The sequence below is a fragment of the Balaenoptera borealis genome (assembly GCF_965194805.1).
Source record: "Balaenoptera borealis genome assembly, chromosome: 8".
In the NCBI taxonomy this organism is placed as follows: domain Eukaryota; kingdom Metazoa; phylum Chordata; class Mammalia; order Artiodactyla; family Balaenopteridae; genus Balaenoptera; species Balaenoptera borealis.
This window is the reverse complement of record NC_138865.1, coordinates 79821385-79840185: the sequence shown is the minus strand read 5'-3', so window position 1 is coordinate 79840185 and position 18801 is coordinate 79821385. Positions and strand designations below refer to the sequence as shown.

The following is an 18801-nucleotide window of genomic DNA, read 5'->3' as shown; positions in this document are numbered from 1 at the left end:
TGCTTCCCTGCATTTGTCAAGACTGACAGAACTGTACATCACAAGAATGAATATAGTGTATGCAAATTTTAAATGAACAAATCCGTTGATAAATCACACTCCACACAAACCTCCACCTTGAATGTAGAAGCCATTTTCCACTATAGGTCAAAGCACCACACAATGTTCTCAAGGCTTCCTAATGAGGTAGGTGGAGACCAGTTTTATCATTTTTATTTTGCAAATGAGAAGCAACACAGATTAAACTATCTGCAAATTTCTGGTACTAGTCAGAGTGATGAGCTAGCATTTATGTCCTTAGCTCTTGTAGTCCCACTCTCTATCAAGGTACTAGATGCCAACGGTAGTAACAAGAGGTTTTCTTTATCAAACTAAATTATCTACTTACACTATTTCATAAAGGAGAAATATTAAGATATATAAGTACTTTAGAAGAAGGCTGCAGGGGCATATTCAAGAACAGTAAAATTAAAAAAAAAAAAGAAACAATATACTACTCACACACAAAAATTAACTCTAGCTTTGGCCTGGGAGACGCATTTCATAAAGAAAAGTAATCTAATTTCTAATGGGTATTTAAAATAGATAAAGGTATAATACAAAAACAGTGGAAGCACTAAAAATGAAACTCCAAATAAGGAAGCGCACCAGAATAAACGGACACAAAGTAAAGCGTCGGTCCTTCACCATCTCAGCAACCTAAGGACAGGTTCATTCCCGTCTTTTGTAGGTCTGAGATGCTGCACAGCGCACCTAGTTTCTTAAAAAATTCAGTAACTCACTGTGATCCACAAAACCCCAAAGCCTTAACAAGCGTGACACCCTGCTGGGCCAGGTCGTGAATTGAAAACACACAACCAACCGTTCGAGTAATTCTTCCCAGGAGTTTTCGCTCTGTGTTATCAGCCGAACCCAGGCGAGCCACCGGGACTCCAGGTGGTGAGGCCGGAAAGGGGAGCCGAGAAACCAGCACGGTTTAGCGGTACCCGGAGACTGGGCGAGGAAGGAAGAGGGCGTCTTCGGTCACAGCGCCTTGCTTTCACGTGCGAGGCGGCGTGCGACACTCCGTGGGCTGCCCGGGGCCTCCGTCGCAACCCAAGGGGGGAAAAATGACAGGGACCAGACCAAGTCCAGGTGTGTCTCGTGGCCGCCCCTCGCCCAGCACAGCTGAAACCGGACCGCGAGAGGCAGAAAAGGGCGCCTCTGTGGAATGTGAACTCCAGACCCCTGGAGTCCACTGCGGGTCCCCTCAGCGGGAAAAGGGGGCCCTTTTCATCCCGCACCCGAGACCCCACTCCCCTCCGGCCAAAAAAATAACTTGCCGGCGGAGGCCCAGCAACTGCCGCCCGGTTCTATGTAATCTGACCCCAACGAGGGCGGCGGCAGGTGGCAGCGAGGGGCCCGAGGCCCTACGAAGGCAGGGCCGGGCTCCGGCAACGGAATCCCGGGAGGGAGGCGAGATGGAGAGGCAGCGGCGGTCTCGTTACCTGCCCAGATGCCCAGATTGAGCTGGGACTTGTCCAAGTTCACCACATAGTCCCCCAAGAACCGGTTCAACACGTCCACGACCACCGACTCGAACACCATTTTTCTCAGCCGCGGTGGACGCGGCGCTCCTTCTTCCTGCGCCTGCCCTCCCGCGCCCTTCTGACGAGACCGCTCGGTTCCCCGGCTCCTGGGCGGCTCCGACCGCGGAGTCTGACGCTCAGCGCCGCCGCGAACCCTACTAGAGGCGGAGGCGGCCGCTCGCGCGACGCATGCGCAGCTCAGGCTCCAGGGTTGGGTCGGAGCGCCAGGCCCCGAAGAGTGGTAGGGCGGCTGCGCGGCCGCCTCTCCTACGCGAGCCCCTGTCGGGCCGAGCGCCGCTCCTCTTTCTCCTCAGCCCCTCCTCCTCCCCCCATCGCCTGGCAACGGGACGGGTACCTGGAGTTGCCAGGCGTTTTACTACCCCGCCCCCACCGGCAGTCCGGAGCCGGGAGTGGAGACGAGGACTGGGCGCCAGGGGTCGCAGCGGTTACTCCGGGCCAGGAACGCCCCGCCCCTAACCGAGGAGACACGCCCCCACGCGGGGGTGGGGGGTGGGAGTAAGGTCCTAAACCTAAGTAAAGCAGGCGTCCGATTCTAGACTTTTCCCTGTTAGGCTGGAGGCGTCACGAGGGGGTCCCAGGGAGCACCCACTTATTATTACAGGTTCGCAGGTACAGGCAGAGCCCGGGCGTTGCTGGCTTCCTGGGTCCGACCCCCCCGAGTGTCCCGGTGCCTGTAACTGCCCCGCCCGGTCCTCCGAGCGCTTGGCGAGGACGCGCCGTTGGTGTCTTAACTTCCCGGGCTGCAAATCCAGGGAGGGGAGTAAAGAGTAAACTCTGGGTTGTAATTCCACGCCCCCTTCCCTGCATCTGAGATCACGCTCTTTTTTGGTCAAGTTATGTAGACGGAGCCGCCTTTCATCCTTTAGAGAGTCAACTGGTCCGGAAGCTGCGGAGCGCCTTCTAAAAAATACTTAGATACCCCTGAGCTTACACAGAATGGCTAACCTTAAACAAAAATTAGAGCGCTTTCAGACCCACTCCCACCCCCGCGTTTGGTCTTATATAGAAATAGGGCCAAAGGCCTGAGGTCACAGAGACGCTGGATGTGAAGTTTGGAGAACTATAATTAATAACCCTCTTAAGGATTTAAGATGTAGGGGTGTAGTTCTATTAACTCTTGTATCATTTTAGCGCATTTTGTGTATAGTCATCCAGATTTTTTAAGGTTTAAAGGTTTTCCTTTGCAAGTAGAATGCCTGGCAAATACAGTGTAAAATCTTATATTTACATGAGTTTATGAATTATTTTTATATAATCTCATATTTGAAGGGCCTTTATTATGTCACAATTCAATCTCTCGGTCTTTAAGATCATGAAGCTGCAATGCTAGAGATTCGTCCAAGGTGACACAACTAATTTTCTGCAGAAACAGATGGAACCCGTTACTTCTGGCTGACTCCACTCCACCATCCCACCTGCTCCTCTTTCATTTGGCTAATGACATTGGAAATCCACCTCAGAACACCTGAACAGAGAAATTAATAGAAGCCAAAATGCCTAGAAAAAGGAAAAGCTTTCTATAATCAGGTATTTTGCTACTGTGCTATTATTAATAAGAAGCCAGGTATGCAGTAGCTAGAAAATTCCACTGTTATATCTAGCACCATAAGTTTAAAGTACAGGAACTTCTAGAACTCACTCCAAAAATATGCTTTAAGTATCTTGCAAACACTTCACACTAGTTTTCTACAATCCATGAAAATACTGTGGAATTGGGTGAGGGAGAGTGTGCTGCTGAAATTTCAGAAGTATCAGCTTTTATTTGCTAAAGAGAACAATGAGAAAAATTCTGAGAAACTGTTGGAAATAAAAAAGAAGACACATGTTGTAACTGAATTCTTATCTAGTGTTAGGGGCTGTATCATGAACACGTTTCCTAATTACTAAAAGGTACAGTCCTCCTGTTGCTTAATCCGTCTGAGGAAGTTTGTAAGCAAAAGAATATTAATATCATCATATAAAAGATAGGTATACTTATTAAACCATTAAACCAATTATCTGTTGAACCTTGAAAAATAAGCCCAAGGACTACCAAGATGTTGAAGTTTCAAATTTGGGAATGTGCCAGTGGAAGGTTTTTTTTCCTCCAGATACTAATAAAAATGCTATACTTCATTGTTTGATCAAACGAAAAAAAAAAAAAAAAGCGTTTGAGTGACCCCAAACTGCAATATCATCCAACCGTGCAATAAATCTCTAACTTTGTAAGTAGGGCTTGCTATATTGTGTTTAGTCTACATGCTACAGCTTTCTATCTTTGAAGTTTGGGTATACTGGTAGTAATCTTGGACATCTTTTTTTCCTCCTAATTGTAATTCCTCTGTCCACAAGTAAATGTCATTGCCATGCTGCTTGACCTTATCATTCCCCATGTGAGGTCAGTATTGTGGAACTAAGCTAGATGTTCAGATAACAAAGCCATTGAAGTACACCACGTTCCTGAAAGGTTTCTTGGAGGAAAGGTCTAGAAGATGGCCATTCTACAGGACTTTTCCTGACCTAGCCTCATAAAGCCCTGCACTCCTATCTCAGTTAACAGTTTAAAAATTATAAACGATCAAAAGTTATTTGGATATATGTGTTCCAATCCTTAAGAAAAAAATAAAAGAGAGAAATTTGTTAGAAGGGAGACACAAGGAAAAGATTGAGAAATTTACAAGAACCTTACCCAGGTAGTGTATGTGAAAATTTAAATCAACAATCTTTCTAAAAGGCAGTTTGTAAACGTATACAAACTGACATATATATATGTACACATACATGTGCATATGACTTAGCTCAGCAATCCCACTTCTTGAGATTTACTCTAAGAAAATAATTATAAATACTCAACAAGCTATCCCACAAGCACATTCATTAAAGCATTGCTTATAATAGCAAAAAATTAGAAACAATCTATATGTCTGTTATAGGGAACATGGTTAAGTAAACACACACACAATGAGTTACTATACAAGTTTTAAAAATGATGAAGACCTATACTAATATGGAAAGAAGTCAGTGATATACACTTATGAGAAACAAGGTGCAGAATAATATATCAATTATATAAATTGTGGATGTGTTTTAAGTATGCAGAGAATATATATACAGAAAGAAATCTAGATGTATGCTCACCAAATGTTAACGGTGATTATCTCTACCTAGACAATGAGACTTTGGATAATATGTATTTTCTCTGTTCTTTCAAGCTTAAAAAAATTTTTTTTACAGTGAGCATGTATCTTTTTCCCTAAATAAGAAATCTGTCTAAATAAAGTAAGAAGATAACTACGAACCAAGTATAATAACACTTCTCTTACTCATACTGATGGAAATGCTTTTAGTCTAAAACAAATCAGCTTTGGAGATTTTGAACCAAGGAGACTGAGTTTCATTACATTCAACTATATGCTGTATACTTGGAACATTAAAAAAAAGGAAGATGTAAATTTAATTTATTCTTCTAAACTGGTGAAGAGGGGTGTACTGGAAATGTCATTATAGTGGATATTCTTTTGTGATGCTTCGGGAAACTGCATATGCACATGGATGAATTGCTCTTCCTAGAATTACAGCCAACTGAAGTTTGTAAGCAAGGTCCCAATCTTGGTGGAGAATTGATATACAAACATATGTGAATTCTCAAAAGTCAGCCAAAAGACATGAACAGACATTTCCTGAAAAGGATATACAGGTGGCAGATAAGCACATGAAAATATGCTCAACATCATTAGCCATCGGGGAAATGGGTAAAACCAAAAATGATCTACCACTACATACCTATCAGAATGGCTATAAAAAGAATAAGTGATGACTCAAAATGTTAGTGAGGATGTGGAGAAACTGGATCATTTATGCATCAGTGGTGGGAAAGTGAGATGGCATAGTCACTCTGGAAAACAGTTTAGCAGTTTCTAAAAAATAATAATAAAATAAATATGCACCTACCATCTGAACTAGCAATTATGCTCCTGGACATTTATCCCAGAGAAAGGGAAATATATGTTCACACAAAAACTCGTACATGAATGTTCATAGCAGCTTTATTCATGATGGTCAAAAACTGGAAACAACCCAAATGTTTTCCTACAGATGAATGGTTAAACAAACTATGTTGTACACCCATGCCATGGAAAATACTACTCAGCAATGAAAGGAATAAAGTATTGATACATGCAACAACTTGGATGGATCTCAGGAGAATTAAGCTGAGTGAACACTATGATTCCATTTATAAAAAATTCTTGAAATAACAAAATTATAGAAATAGAGAACAGATTAGAAGTTGCCAAGGGTTGGGTATGGGGTGGAGGGATAGGTGTGGCTACAAATGGATAGAAGGAAAGGACCTTATGTTTTTGGAACACTTCTGCATCTTGATTGTGGTAGTGATTACATACAATTGCATAAAACTATACACACACACACAAATGAGTGCACATATAACTGGTGAAATCTGAATAAGCACTGGTACCATGAATGGTACCCATATATTTATTTCCTGGTTTTGGTATTGCAGGATGTTACCTTTGGGGAGCACTGGGTGAATGGCATGTGGGAACCCCTTGAAATATTTTTGCAACTTTCTATGAATGTATCAATATAACTATCTTGAAACAATATTTTAAAACGCTCTGCTAATTTGGGGTCCAATAAGGGATACACCTGAGGATCAGATGAGCCTGAGTTAAGAGATTCCACATGGTGCTTTAATATCCCTACACAGGATACTTGGTAAAATATTTGTTGACTGAAGAAAAAGTGCACAACCTAAAAGTTAAGAATTCGACAGACATTCTGAAGACTTCAAGACCTGGGACACAGCATCTCAGATAATACTAAGAAACTGTTCCAAAGAGGCAAGGGGGAGAGCCAGTATATATAGGAGTTTTTGCAACAAAAGACCAAGTAGTCAGAACATCAAAAGATTACTGTTAATAAAAGAAAAGTAACTATCTCAAGTTAAGGAATTTAGCACTTTTCTATGTATGGGAAGATGCAAGAGTCTGGGCTCACTAAAATCATTCCTTTGATATGCACCTCAGCTATCTGGGGTCAGTATCCTGTGTTTTCTCACCCTGAGTTTCCTCAGGGTGCACCGTCAGGGGATAGCTGCAGCAGCTGACTGCTAGATGGACTTGGCAGGGGACAGCCCCTTTGTCTCCATCCTGAGTTCCCTCAGGGCTCACCACCTGGGTGGCTGTAATGTGATGGCTTAATGGCTGCAACATCCTTTGTTTACTGATATGGCAGGTAATATTTTAGTTCATATATTTGAGAAGGAAAAGTATCTGAATGTGATGCCTTATCAGAAAGCATTAAAATATCAATTACTCTGTGGTCCCAATAAAATACTAGAGAGAAAGAGAGAGAGAGAGAGATGTACGATAAGGGATTTTCAAGCACATTCCTCTGGCTCTAAATATCTCAAATGACAGACCACTTCCCAGATTAAGAGGACTCCCAAATGCTGACGCCCATCAGTGTTTGCTGACACCAGATTTTCACATGGCTGACTGCTTATCATTCAGGTTTCTGCTCAAATATCTAAGGCCTAATCAGAGGCCTTCCCTGACCTTTCAGTCTCCAGTAGCCAGCCGGTCATACTCTGTCATAGCCAACTTGTTATCTTCATGTCATTTATCACTCTCTGAAATTATCTTCTTTACAGGTTTTAAAAATTTTTGTCTCCTCCATCACTGCTACCTCTAGAACAGGGCACTGATGTATCTAGTTCACTGTCTTATCCTCAGTACACGAGTACTTGTCACATAGTAGGTTTTCAATACATATTTGTTGAAAGAATGAACAAATGTTGGATAAGAAGCCACCCCCAGCTCTCACAAGGCTGAGCATACCACCAGAGAAGTAGGTTAATATACCGAGACCAACTGGAGGAGAGGCTATTCAGAGGGTACAAAAAACAGAGACCGTGATTGTGGAGTGAAGTTGCAGGCCCAGGAGAAGAAGCAGCTGAACCTCGGCTGGGCGCCCGCTGCAGTACTATGAAAGGCAGGTACAGAGAGACAAAAAGGATGCATTTGGAAGGCCAGACTCTAGACCCAGAATTAGGTTCCTGATGGCTGGGCCAAGATGAATCCAGGGAGGAGAATCTAATTTCAAAAGAGCACCCAGAAGGATCCTTCAAAAACATATGAGATCATGTAACTTCTGTGCTCCAAAGCTGCTAATATGCTGCCCATATCCCCATGGTAATGGCCACACCCCTTCTGATGGCAGATAAGGCCCTACACAATCGGCCTTCCCCTCCACCCTACCCTTATTTAGAAGCTCTTTCCTCACATATTTGTGTGACTCAGTCCCTCCATCTTTGTTTACTCTGTGTCATTTTCTCAGCCCTTCCTTGAACAGCCTGGTTAACCTTGATACCTGCCCTTCCCACCCCTCAGCTCTCCTATCACCTTCCCTGCTTTACCTTTCCTCAGAGCACTTACCACCTGACATGCTATGGTTTTAACTTATTTTTTGTCCACCTATCTTTTCTCATTATAATGTAATAATATAATGTAATATAATATAATGTAAGCTACTCAAGGAGAAAATATTATTATTGTTTTGTTCATTGTTCTATCCTCTGTGCCTAGAACAAGGTAGACACTCACATATTTGTGGAAGGAAAAAAAGGCATACCTGCCCGGTATTGAATTATTGCCAATCAGCTCCAAACCTACCCTTCAATTTGCAGCTCTATGATGCTGGGGCACATTGCAAACCACATTGGGCACTGGCAGCTGGCTCCTATTTAGGTTTTGCCAAAAGGGGTCCCTAGAGGGGCTGGAAGGGGAAGAAGAGACTTGCTCCCCATGAAACTGCCCGGCTACTTCCTTTTGTTTTGTTACCCCAGCAACCCTTCTTCAGCCAACAGCAGCACCTGAATCTGCCTTGCATTTTCCGCAACTTGCAGAATCAGTATCATCTCACCATCTCAGAGACATCAGAAACAACCTCATCGTTCCTCCTCTTAAGTATGTTTCTCCCAACTTGGAGACACAGCCTCCTCAGAGGTCCGTGTTTCATCTCGAGGACTCCTCTTAAGTTTCCACGTCTGTCCCTTTGCTCGCTCAATCCTTGGGGTTATGTCCACTTCCTGGAATAACTATCTCCGAAATACTTTAGAGCTCTCTTTTCTCTCTTTCATTACCTAACAATCTTATATCTAATTAACTGTTCTGTATATATCTCTTTCTGCGGAGAGCTGAGTCAGGGCCTGCAGCTGAGTCTGTGCCCAGGGAGATGTTTGGCTGAGAGAGGAAAGCAGTATCATCAAAGGGAGTAAATGCAAACTGTGGGTGAGGGAAGAAGCCAGACTCAGGGCCAGAGATCAGATTAAGTGTCAGGACTGGCAGCAACTGTCAGTCTATAAATATGTAATGAGTCCAAGGATCAAGGTTAGTCAAGAACAGGTCAGGCAGTGAAGTGCGACGTGGGTCAAGATGAAGGTGCAGAAGACAGGCTTCTCAGATGAAGTGCTGGGGTCTGCTCTTAATGGTCCTGTGCACAGGGGCCACATGATAGCACATGATACCACTCCCCTCCTTTGTTCAGTGCAGCATCTCCATTCCTGAGCCTTAGACAGGATTGGAAAGACCTCCCAGATATGAATTCTTTGCCTCTCTGGACTTTTGAATATTGACCACCATCTCGATTTCCTGCTTCTATTCTCTATCCTCCCTTTGTGAACCATTGGCTGCATTGGAGGCTGTGTGACCCTGTGTGTGTTGCCGCTTCTGTGAAGCCCTTTCCCAGAGCCTAAGCCACCTCAGTGTGCAGTTCTAAGGCCAGTCGCTGTCACTCTGTCTTGCCTACTCTACCCAACCTATCTGTTAATGCAAATAACCTGAAACATACAGATAGGAGGCACTGACCAGGATGGAGTGGGGTGGGACAGTCCAGAGTTAGAGAGCACCAGGACGTCATTGCTGAGATTAAAGCAGGTGGCAACTATGGATCTCAACTAGGTCACGGCAATTTAAACGAATAGAAAGGCATGGATGAAACGGAGAATTTATGAGCCTTGGAAACTAACTATAGTGGATAAGATAAATAAAATAATTCCAAGATTTTGTAATTCATAATAGCTGAAATATAAAAATGAGGCATTGCTTTTATAGGAGATGATAAGGAGTTCAGTTTTCGCTTGATTCCATGAGATTTGAAATCTAGGGGGAAATATCCAGGACACAGTGTAATTTGTCTGGAAATAGTTAGAAATTAAGGAATGAAACCCCAGTGAGAGTCCAGGACAAAAGATGAACACTTAAGAGCTTCCTACACAGAAGCAATTATCTACATTCAATGTGAAGATGACACAGGAGTAAAGGAATGTAAAGAAAGAAAAGCAGGCCAAGAAAAGAACAGTGAGGAAACGTTCTCATTTAGGGAAGAGCCAAATGGACATGAGGTAGGAAGCCTAGGACAGGAACCAGTGTGCTTGGAGTGGGATGACAAAGAAATCCAAGAAGGATTTATAGCAAGAAGAGGTGGTCAACAATATCAAAATTGTAGAGATGTTAAGAAAGATAAAAACTGAGAAAACTCAATGAAATTTAGCTATTGGTGAGTACTTGCAAGGTCTTTTGATTCACCTATTAAGAGATATCTAACTGAAGTCATTTTTTTTTTAACATCTTTATTGGAGTAAAATTGCTTTACAATGGTGTGTTACTTTCTGCTTTATAACAAAGTGAATCAGCTATACATATACATATATCCCTATATCCCCTCCCTCTTGCGTCTCCCTCCCACCCTCCCTATCCCACCCCTCTAGGTGGTCACAAAGCACTGAGCTGATCTCCCTGTGCTATGCAGCTGCTTACCACTGGCTATCTATTTTACATTTGGTAGTGTATATATGTCCATGCTACTCTCTCACTTCATCCCAGCTTACCCTTCCCCCTCCCCATGTCCTCAAGTCCATTCTCTACATCTGCATTTTTATTCCTGTCCTGCCCCTAGGTTCATCAGAACCTTTTTTTTTTTTTAGATTCCATATATACATGTTAGTATACGGTATTTGTTTTTCTCTTTCTGACTTACTTCACTCTGTATGACAGACTCTAGGTCCATCCACCTCACTACCAATAACTCAATTTTGTTTCTTTCTATGGCTGACTAATATTCCATTGTATATATGTGCCACATCTTCTTTATCCATTCATCTGTCAGTGGACACTTAGGTTGCTTCCATGTCCTGGCTATTGTAAATAGTGCTGCAATGAACATTGTGGTACATGACTCTTTTTGAATTATGGTTTTCTCAGGGTGTATGCCCAGTAGTGAGATTGCTGGGTCGTATGGTAGTTCTATTTTTAGTTTTTAAAGGAACCTCCATACTGTTCTCCATAGTGGCTGTATCAATTTACATTCCCACCAACAGTGCAAGAGGGTTCCCTTTTCTCCATACCCACCCCAGCATTTATTGTTCGTAGACTTTTTGATGATGGCCATTCTGACCAGTGTGAGGTGATGATACCTCATTGTGGTTTTGATTTGCATTTCTCTAATGATTAGTGATGTTGAGCATCCTGTCATGTGTTTGTTGGCAATCTGTATATCTTCTCTGGAGAAATGTCTATTTAAGTCCTGCTCATTTTTGGATTAGGTTGTTTGTTTTTTTGATAGAATAGATTTTAATAACAAAAGCGTTACTATCACACTCGAACCTTATGTTACCAGTAATATGCTTTTATTTAGAAAATTAAGTTCATGTCAACACTTAAAACTACTTAAACACACACAGCTTCAATATTAAAATAAAGATTCATTGTTAATGAGGGTTCATCAACTCAACAAATGTCCACATTATTTTTGTACTTTTGCAGTATATGAATGCTTCCTGTTCTAGTATATGCTTTTATCATCACAGTGTAACATAATTCCTGGTAAGAATCTTAACTGATCCATAAATAAACCAACCAGTCACCTCCACATATTCTATTTTTTGCTGTTTTGATCACAGTTTGTCTCGGCATTCTTTATTTAAAACTACTTGCCTGGAAATATGTTAACCTATAAATGGATATTTAACAAACTATATGTAAACCTGTTTTCTAAGTTTGTGTACTTCTATCAATGTTGATAAGATATGCTGTTACTAACAGCATAGGCATGTATGTGGGGCTATGAGCAAACAATTCCCTTGCCTCTCAGTCTGCATACACATGCACGCACATGAATGTGATATAGAAGTTGTAGTATGCTCCAATATTTTAATAAGTAACCTTGTCTGTGTCATGTAGAGATAGTGTATGTGCTTCCTATATATACAATTCATTTTTGCGTTATATTATATTACATATATAATTCACTCATAGTGTCACAGATGGAGGATAGATTTTAATTTAAAAAAGGCTATTGGCAAATTTGAGCCTCATGTATATCAGTAGTGTGTTTTTTATTAAACTTATTAAATTTTATAAATTCAGCAATTACTTATTAAGTAAAACCTGATAGTGTCTAAAATTTCCCAATGTTCACATTGTAGAAAGTCTTATTTTCTAGGGCTTCCCTGGTGGCACAATGGTTAAGAATCCACCTGCCAATGCAGGGGACACGGGTTCGAGCCCTCGTCCGGGAAGATCCCACATGCCACAGAGTAATTAAGCCCATACGCCACAACTACGGAGCCTGTGCTCTAGAGCCCGTGTGCCACAACTACTGAGCCCACGAGCCGCAACTACTGAAGCCCGCATGCCTAGAGCCTGTGCTCCATAACAAGAGAAGCCACCACAATGAGGAGCCCGCGCACTGCAACAAAGACTCAACGAAGCCAAAAATAAATAAATAAATAAATAAAATAAATGATGAAAAAAAAAAGTCTTCTTTTCTAAAGAGCACAACATAATATTCCCAGAATCTCTTCCTTGAGAGTAATCATGGTATTTTTCCACTGCTAACGAAAGTAGTCTTCATCAATTAGTTATCACAATTATACTGTTCTTAGATTATATCCTGTGCTTTTTTTTTTTTTTTTTTTTTTTTTATAGATTTATTTATTTATTTATGGCTGTGTTGGGTCTTCGTTTCTGTGCGAGGGCTTTCTCTAGTTGTGGCAAGTGGGGACCACTCTTCATCGCGGTGCGCGGGCCTCTCACTATCGCGGCCTCTCTTGTTGCGGAGCACAGGCTCCAGACGCGCAGGCTCAGTAGTTGTGGCTCACGGGCCCAGTTGCTCCGCGGCATGTGGTATCTTCCCAGACCGGGGCTCGAACCCGTGTCCCCTGCATTGGCAGGCAGATTCTCAACCACTGCGCCACCAGGGAAGCCCTCCTGTGCTTTTTATATCCAAGGGAATTCTGAGTCAGATGCACTAATTTGGTTTTGTTACCATTAAATTAGCTGAGTCAGGCATCAGCTACAAATTCAAACTTCGTCAGTTTTCCTTTAAGGAAGTTAAAAGAGCACCATCTAGTGGAATTTTTGACATAAAATCCTTCCAAATTAATCTTCAAATTGAAGTACTCAATATTTTAAACAAATTTTCTTTTTATTTATTTATTTTTTAAATTTTTTATTTTTTAACATCTTTATTGGAGTATAATTGCTTTACAATGTTGTGTTAGTTTCTGTATAACAAAGTGAATCAGCTATATGTATACATATATCCCCATATCCCCTCCCTCTTGCGTCTCCCTCTCACCCTCCATATCCCACCCCTCTAGGTGGTCACAAAGCACAGAGCTGATCTCCCTGTGCTCATGCGGCTGCTTCCCACTGGCTATCTATTTTACATTTGGTAGAGTATATATGTCCATGTTACTCTCTCACTTCATCCCAGCTTACCCTTCCCCCTCCCCGTGTCCTCAAGTCCATTCTCTACATCTGCATCTTTGTTCCTGTCCTGCCCCTAGGTTCTTCAGAACCTTTTTTTTTTTAGATTCCATATATATGTGTTAGCATACGGTATTTCTTTTTCTCTTCTGACTTACTTCACTCTGTATGACAGACTCTAGGTCCATCCACCTCACTACCAATAACTCAGTTTTGTTTCTTTTTATGGCAGAGTAGTATTCCATTGTATATATGTGCCACATCTTCTTTATCCATTCATCTGTCAGTGGACACTTAGGTTGCTTCCAAGTCCTGGCTATTGTAAATAGTACTGCAATGAACATTGTGGTACATGACTCTTTTTGAATTATGATTTTCTCAGAGTATATGCCCAGCAGTGGGATTGCTGGGTCATATGGTAGTTCTATTTTTAGTTTTTTAAGGAACCTGCATACTGTTCTCCACAGTGGCTGTATCAATTTACATTCCCACCCACAGTGCAAGAGGGTTCCCTTCTCTCCACACACTCTCCAGCATTTATTGTTTGTAGATTTTTTTGATGATGGCCATTCTGACTGGTGTGAGGTGATACCTCATTGTAGTTTTGATTTGCATTTCTCTAATGATTAGTGATGTTGAGCATCCTTTCACGTGTTTGTTGGAAATGTGTATATCTTCTTTGGAGAAATGTCTATTTAGGTCTTCTGCCCATTTTTGGATTGGGTTGTTTGTTTTTTTGATATCGAGCTGCACGAATATTTTGGAGATTAATCCTTTGTCAGCTGCTTTGTTTGCAAATATTTTCTCCCATTCTGAGGGTTGTCTCTTCATCTTGTTTATGGTTTCCTTTGTCTGCAAAAGCTTTTAATTTTCATTAGGTTCCATTTGTTTATTTTTGTTTTTATTTCCATTTCTCTAGGAGGTGGGTGACAGTGATTATAAATTAATTTTTATGTACTTTCTAAAATAAGTCCTAAAATATTTTCAACTAAACTTTGGATTAGAAAATTAAAATCTATACTATTTATGATATTGGGTGGGCCAAAACGTTCCTTCGGTTTTTTCCATAAGATGGCTCTAGTAGCACTTAGTTGTCTTTAACGTCATTTGAAACAATTTTGTTAGATTGTATATTACAGCTGTCATATCTGTGTGCATTTATAAAAAGACACCAAAATTGGTGAATTTTTATGTAGCCATTTTACTATTGAAAATGGAAGAAAAACAACATTTTCGGCCTATTATGCTTTATCATTTCAAGAAAGGTAAAAATGCAACTGAAATGCAAAAAAAAAGATTTGTGCAGTGTATGGAGAAGGTGCTGTGACTGATCAACTGTGTCAAAAGTGGTTTGAGAAGTTTCACGCTGGAGATTTCTCACTGATCGATGTTCCATGGTCAGGTAGACCAGTTGAAGTTGATAGTGATCAAATCAAAACAATAATTGAAAATAATCAATGTTATACCACACGGAAGATAGCCGACATACTCAAAATATCCAAATCAAGTATTGAAAATCGTTTGCACCAGCTTGGTTATGTGAATTGCTCTGATGTTTGGGTTCCACATAAGTTAAGCAAAAAAACCTCCTTGACCATATTTCCGCTTGGGATTCTCTACTGAAATGTAATGAAAATGTTCCGTTTTTAAAACAAATTGCGACGGGCAATGAAAAGTGGATACTGTACAATAATGTGGAGCAGAAGAGATCGTGGGGCAAGACAAATGAACCACCACCAACCACACCGAAAGCCGGTCTTCATCCAAAGAAAGTGATGTTGTGTATATGGTGGGATTGGAAGGGAGTCCTCTATTATGAACTACTTCCCCCCCAAAAAACGATTAATTCCAACAAGTACTGCTCCTAATTAGACAAAATGAAAGTGGCACTTGACGAAAAGTGTCCAGAATTAGTCAACAGAAAATGCATAATCTTGCATCAGCATAAGGCAAGACCACACGTTTCTTTGATGACCAGGCAAAAACTGTTACAGCTTGGCTGGGAAGTTCTGATTCATCTGCCACATTCACCAGACATTGCACCTTTGGATTTCCATTTATTTTGGTCTTTACACATTCTCTTAATGGAAAAATTTCAATTCCATGGAAGACTGTAAAAGGCACCTGGAACAGATCTTTGCTCAAAAAGATAAAAACTTTTGGGAAGATGGAATTATGAAGTTGCCTGAAAAATGGCAGAAAGTAGTGGAACAAAAGGGTGACTACATTGTTCAATAAATTTCTTGGTGAAAATGAAAAATGTGTCTTTTATTTTTACTTAAAAAACTGAAGGCACTTTTTGGCCCACCCAATATTTTTAACCACCATATTGGTTTTTCTCCCATTTGAATGTTTTGTGGGGTTTTTTTCATTTTTACTTTTTATTTTTTTTAGATTCCATATATATGTGTTAGCATACAGTATTTGTTTTTCTCTTTCTGACTTACTTCACTCTGTATGACAGTCTCTAGGTCCATCCACCTTGCTACAAATAACTCAGTTTCGTTCCTTTTTATGGCTGAGTAATATTCCATTGTATATATGTGCCACATCTTCTTTATCCATTCATCTGTTGATGGACACTTTGGTTGCTTCCATGTCCTGGCTATTGTAAATAGAGCTGCAATGAACATTTTGGTACATGACTCTTTGAATTATGGTTTTCTCAGAGTATATGCCCAGTAGTGGGATTGCTGGGTTGTATGGTAGTTCTATTTTTAATTTTTTAAGGAACGTCCATACTGTTCTCCATAGTGGCTGTATCAATTTACATTCCCACCAACAGTGCAAGAGGGGTCCCTTTTCTCCACACCCTCTCCAGCATTTATTGTTTGTAGATTTTTTGATGATGGCCATTCAGACCAGTGTGAGATGATATCTCATTGTAGTTTTGATTTGCATTTCTCTGATGATTAATGATGCTGAGCATCCTTTCATGTGTTTGTTGGCAATCTGTATACCTTCTTTGGAGAAACGTCTATTTAGATCTTCTGCCCATTTTTGGATTGTGTTGTTTGCTTTTTTAATGTTGAGCTGCATGAGCTGCTTGTAAATTTTGGAGATTAATCCTTTCAGTTAATCAGTTGCTTCATTTGCAAATATTTTCTCCCATTCTGAGGGTTGTCTTTTGGTCTTGTTTATGGTTTCCCTTGCTGTGCAAAAGCTTTTAAGTTTCATTAGGTCCCATTTGTTTATTTTTGTTTTTATTTCCATTTCTCTAGGAGGTGGGTCAAAAAGGATCTTGCTGTGATTTATGTCATAGAGTGTTCTGCCTATGTTTTCCTCTAAGAGTTTGATAGTGTCTGGCCTTACATTTAGGTCTTTAATCCATTTTGAGTTTATTTTTGTGTATGCTGTTAGGGAGTGTTCTAATTTCAATCTTTTACATGTAGCTGTCCAGTTTTCCCAGCACCACTTATTGAAGAGACTGTCTTTTATCCACTGTATATTCTTGCCTCCTTTATCAAAGATAAGGTGACAATATGTGCATGGGTTTATCTCTGGGCTTTCTATCCTGTTCCATTGATCTATATTTCTGTTTCTGTGCCAGTACCATACTGTCTTGATGACTGTAGCTTTGTAGTATAGTCTGAAGTCAGGGAGCCTGATTCCTCCAGCTCCATTTTTCTTTCTCAAGATTGCTTTGGCTATTCAGGGTCTTTTGTGTTTCCATACAAATTGTGAAATTTTTTGTTCTAATTCTGTGAAAAATGCCAGTGGTAGTTTGATAGGGATTGCATTGAATCTGTAGATTGCTTTGGGTAGTAGAGTCATTTTCACAATGTTGATTCTTCCAATCCAAGAGCATGGTATATCTCTCCATCTATTTGTATCACCTTTAATTTCTTTCATCAGTGTCTTATAATTTTCTGCATACATGTCTTTTGTCTCCTTAGGTAGGTTTATTCCTAGATATTTTATTCTTTTAGTTGCAGTGGTAAATGGGAGTGTTTTCTTAATTTCACTTTCAGATTTTTCATCATTAGTGTATAGGAATACAAGAGATTTCTGTGCATTAATTTTGTATCCTGTTACTTTACCAAATTCATTGATTAGCTCTAGTAGTTTTCTGGTGGCATCTTTAGGATTCTCTATGTATAGTATCATGTTATCTGCAAACAGTGACAGCTTTACTTCTTCTTTTCTGATTTGGATTCCTTTTATTTCTTTTTCTTCTCTGATTGCTGTGGCTAAAACTTCCAAAACTATGTTGAATAATAGTGGTGAGAGTGGGCAACCTTGTCTTGTTCCTGATCTTAGTGGAAATGGTTTCAGTTTTTCACCATTGAGGACAATGTTGGCTGTGGGGTTGTCATATATGGCCTTTATTATGTTGAGGGAAGTTCCCTCTATGCCTACTTTCTGGAGGGTTTTAATCATAAATGGGTGTTGAATTTTGTCAAAAGCTTTCTTTGTATCTATTGAGATGATCATATGGTTTTTCTCCTTCAATTTGTTAATATGGTGTATCACGTTGATTGATTTGCATACATTGAAGAAGCCTTGCATTCCTGGGATAAACTCAACTTGATCATAGTGTATGATCCTTTTAATGTGCTGTTGGATTCTGTTTGCTAGTATTTTGTTGAGGTTTTTTGCATCTATGTTCATCAGTGATATTGGCCTGTAGTTTTCTTTCTTTGTGACATCTTTGTCTGGTTTTGGTATCAGAATGATGGTGGCGTCGTAGAATGAATTTGGGAGTGTTCCTCCCTCTGCTATATTTTGGAAGAGTTTGAGAAGGATAGGTGTTAGCTCTTCTCTAAATGTTTGATAGAATTCACCTGTGAAGCCATCTGGTCCTGGGCTTTTGTTTGTTGGAAGATTTTTAATCACAGTTTCAATTTCAGTGCTTGTGATTGGTCTGTTCATATTTTCTATTTCTTCCTGGTTCAGTCTCGGAAGGTTGTGCTTTTCTAAGAATTTGTCCCTTTCTTCCAGGTTGTCCATTTTATTGGCATATAGTTGCTTGTAGTAATCTCTCATGATCTTTTGTATTTCTGCAGTGTCAGTTGTTACTTCTCCTTTTTCATTTCTAATTCTATTGATTTGAGTCTTCTCCCTTTTTTTCTTGATGAGTCTGCCTAATGGTTTATCAATTTTGTTTATCTTTTCAAAGAACCAGCTTTTAGTATTATTGATCTTTGCTATCATTTCCTTCATTTCTTTTTCATTTATTTCTGATCTGATCTTTATGATTTCTTTCTTTCTGCTAACTTTGGGGTTTTTTTTGTTCTTCTTTCTCTAATTGCTTTAGCTGTAAGGTTAGGTTGTTTATTTGAGATGTTTCTTGTTTCTTAAGGTAGGATTGTATTGCTATAAACTTCCCTCTTAGAACTGCTTTTGCTGCATCCCATAGGTTTTGGGCCGTCGTGTTTTCATTGTCATTTGTTTCTAGGTATTTTTTGATTTCCTCTTTGATTTCTTCAGTGATCTCTTGG

The 18801-nt window shown here is 40.3% G+C and overlaps 1 protein-coding gene across 1 annotated transcript in view; it reads right to left on the bottom strand.

Moving 5' to 3' along the window:
• VPS13A (vacuolar protein sorting 13 homolog A) overlaps positions 1–1654 on the bottom strand; it is a 264222-nt gene extending 262568 nt beyond the window's left edge. Inside the window, exon 1 of the mRNA XM_082401536.1 lies at positions 1488–1654. Coding sequence (XP_082257662.1) covers positions 1488–1587 — 100 coding nt within the window. The 5' untranslated portion in view covers positions 1588–1654. The remainder of the gene's footprint in view (positions 1–1487) is intronic.
• Between the last annotated feature and the right edge of the window lie 17147 nt (positions 1655–18801).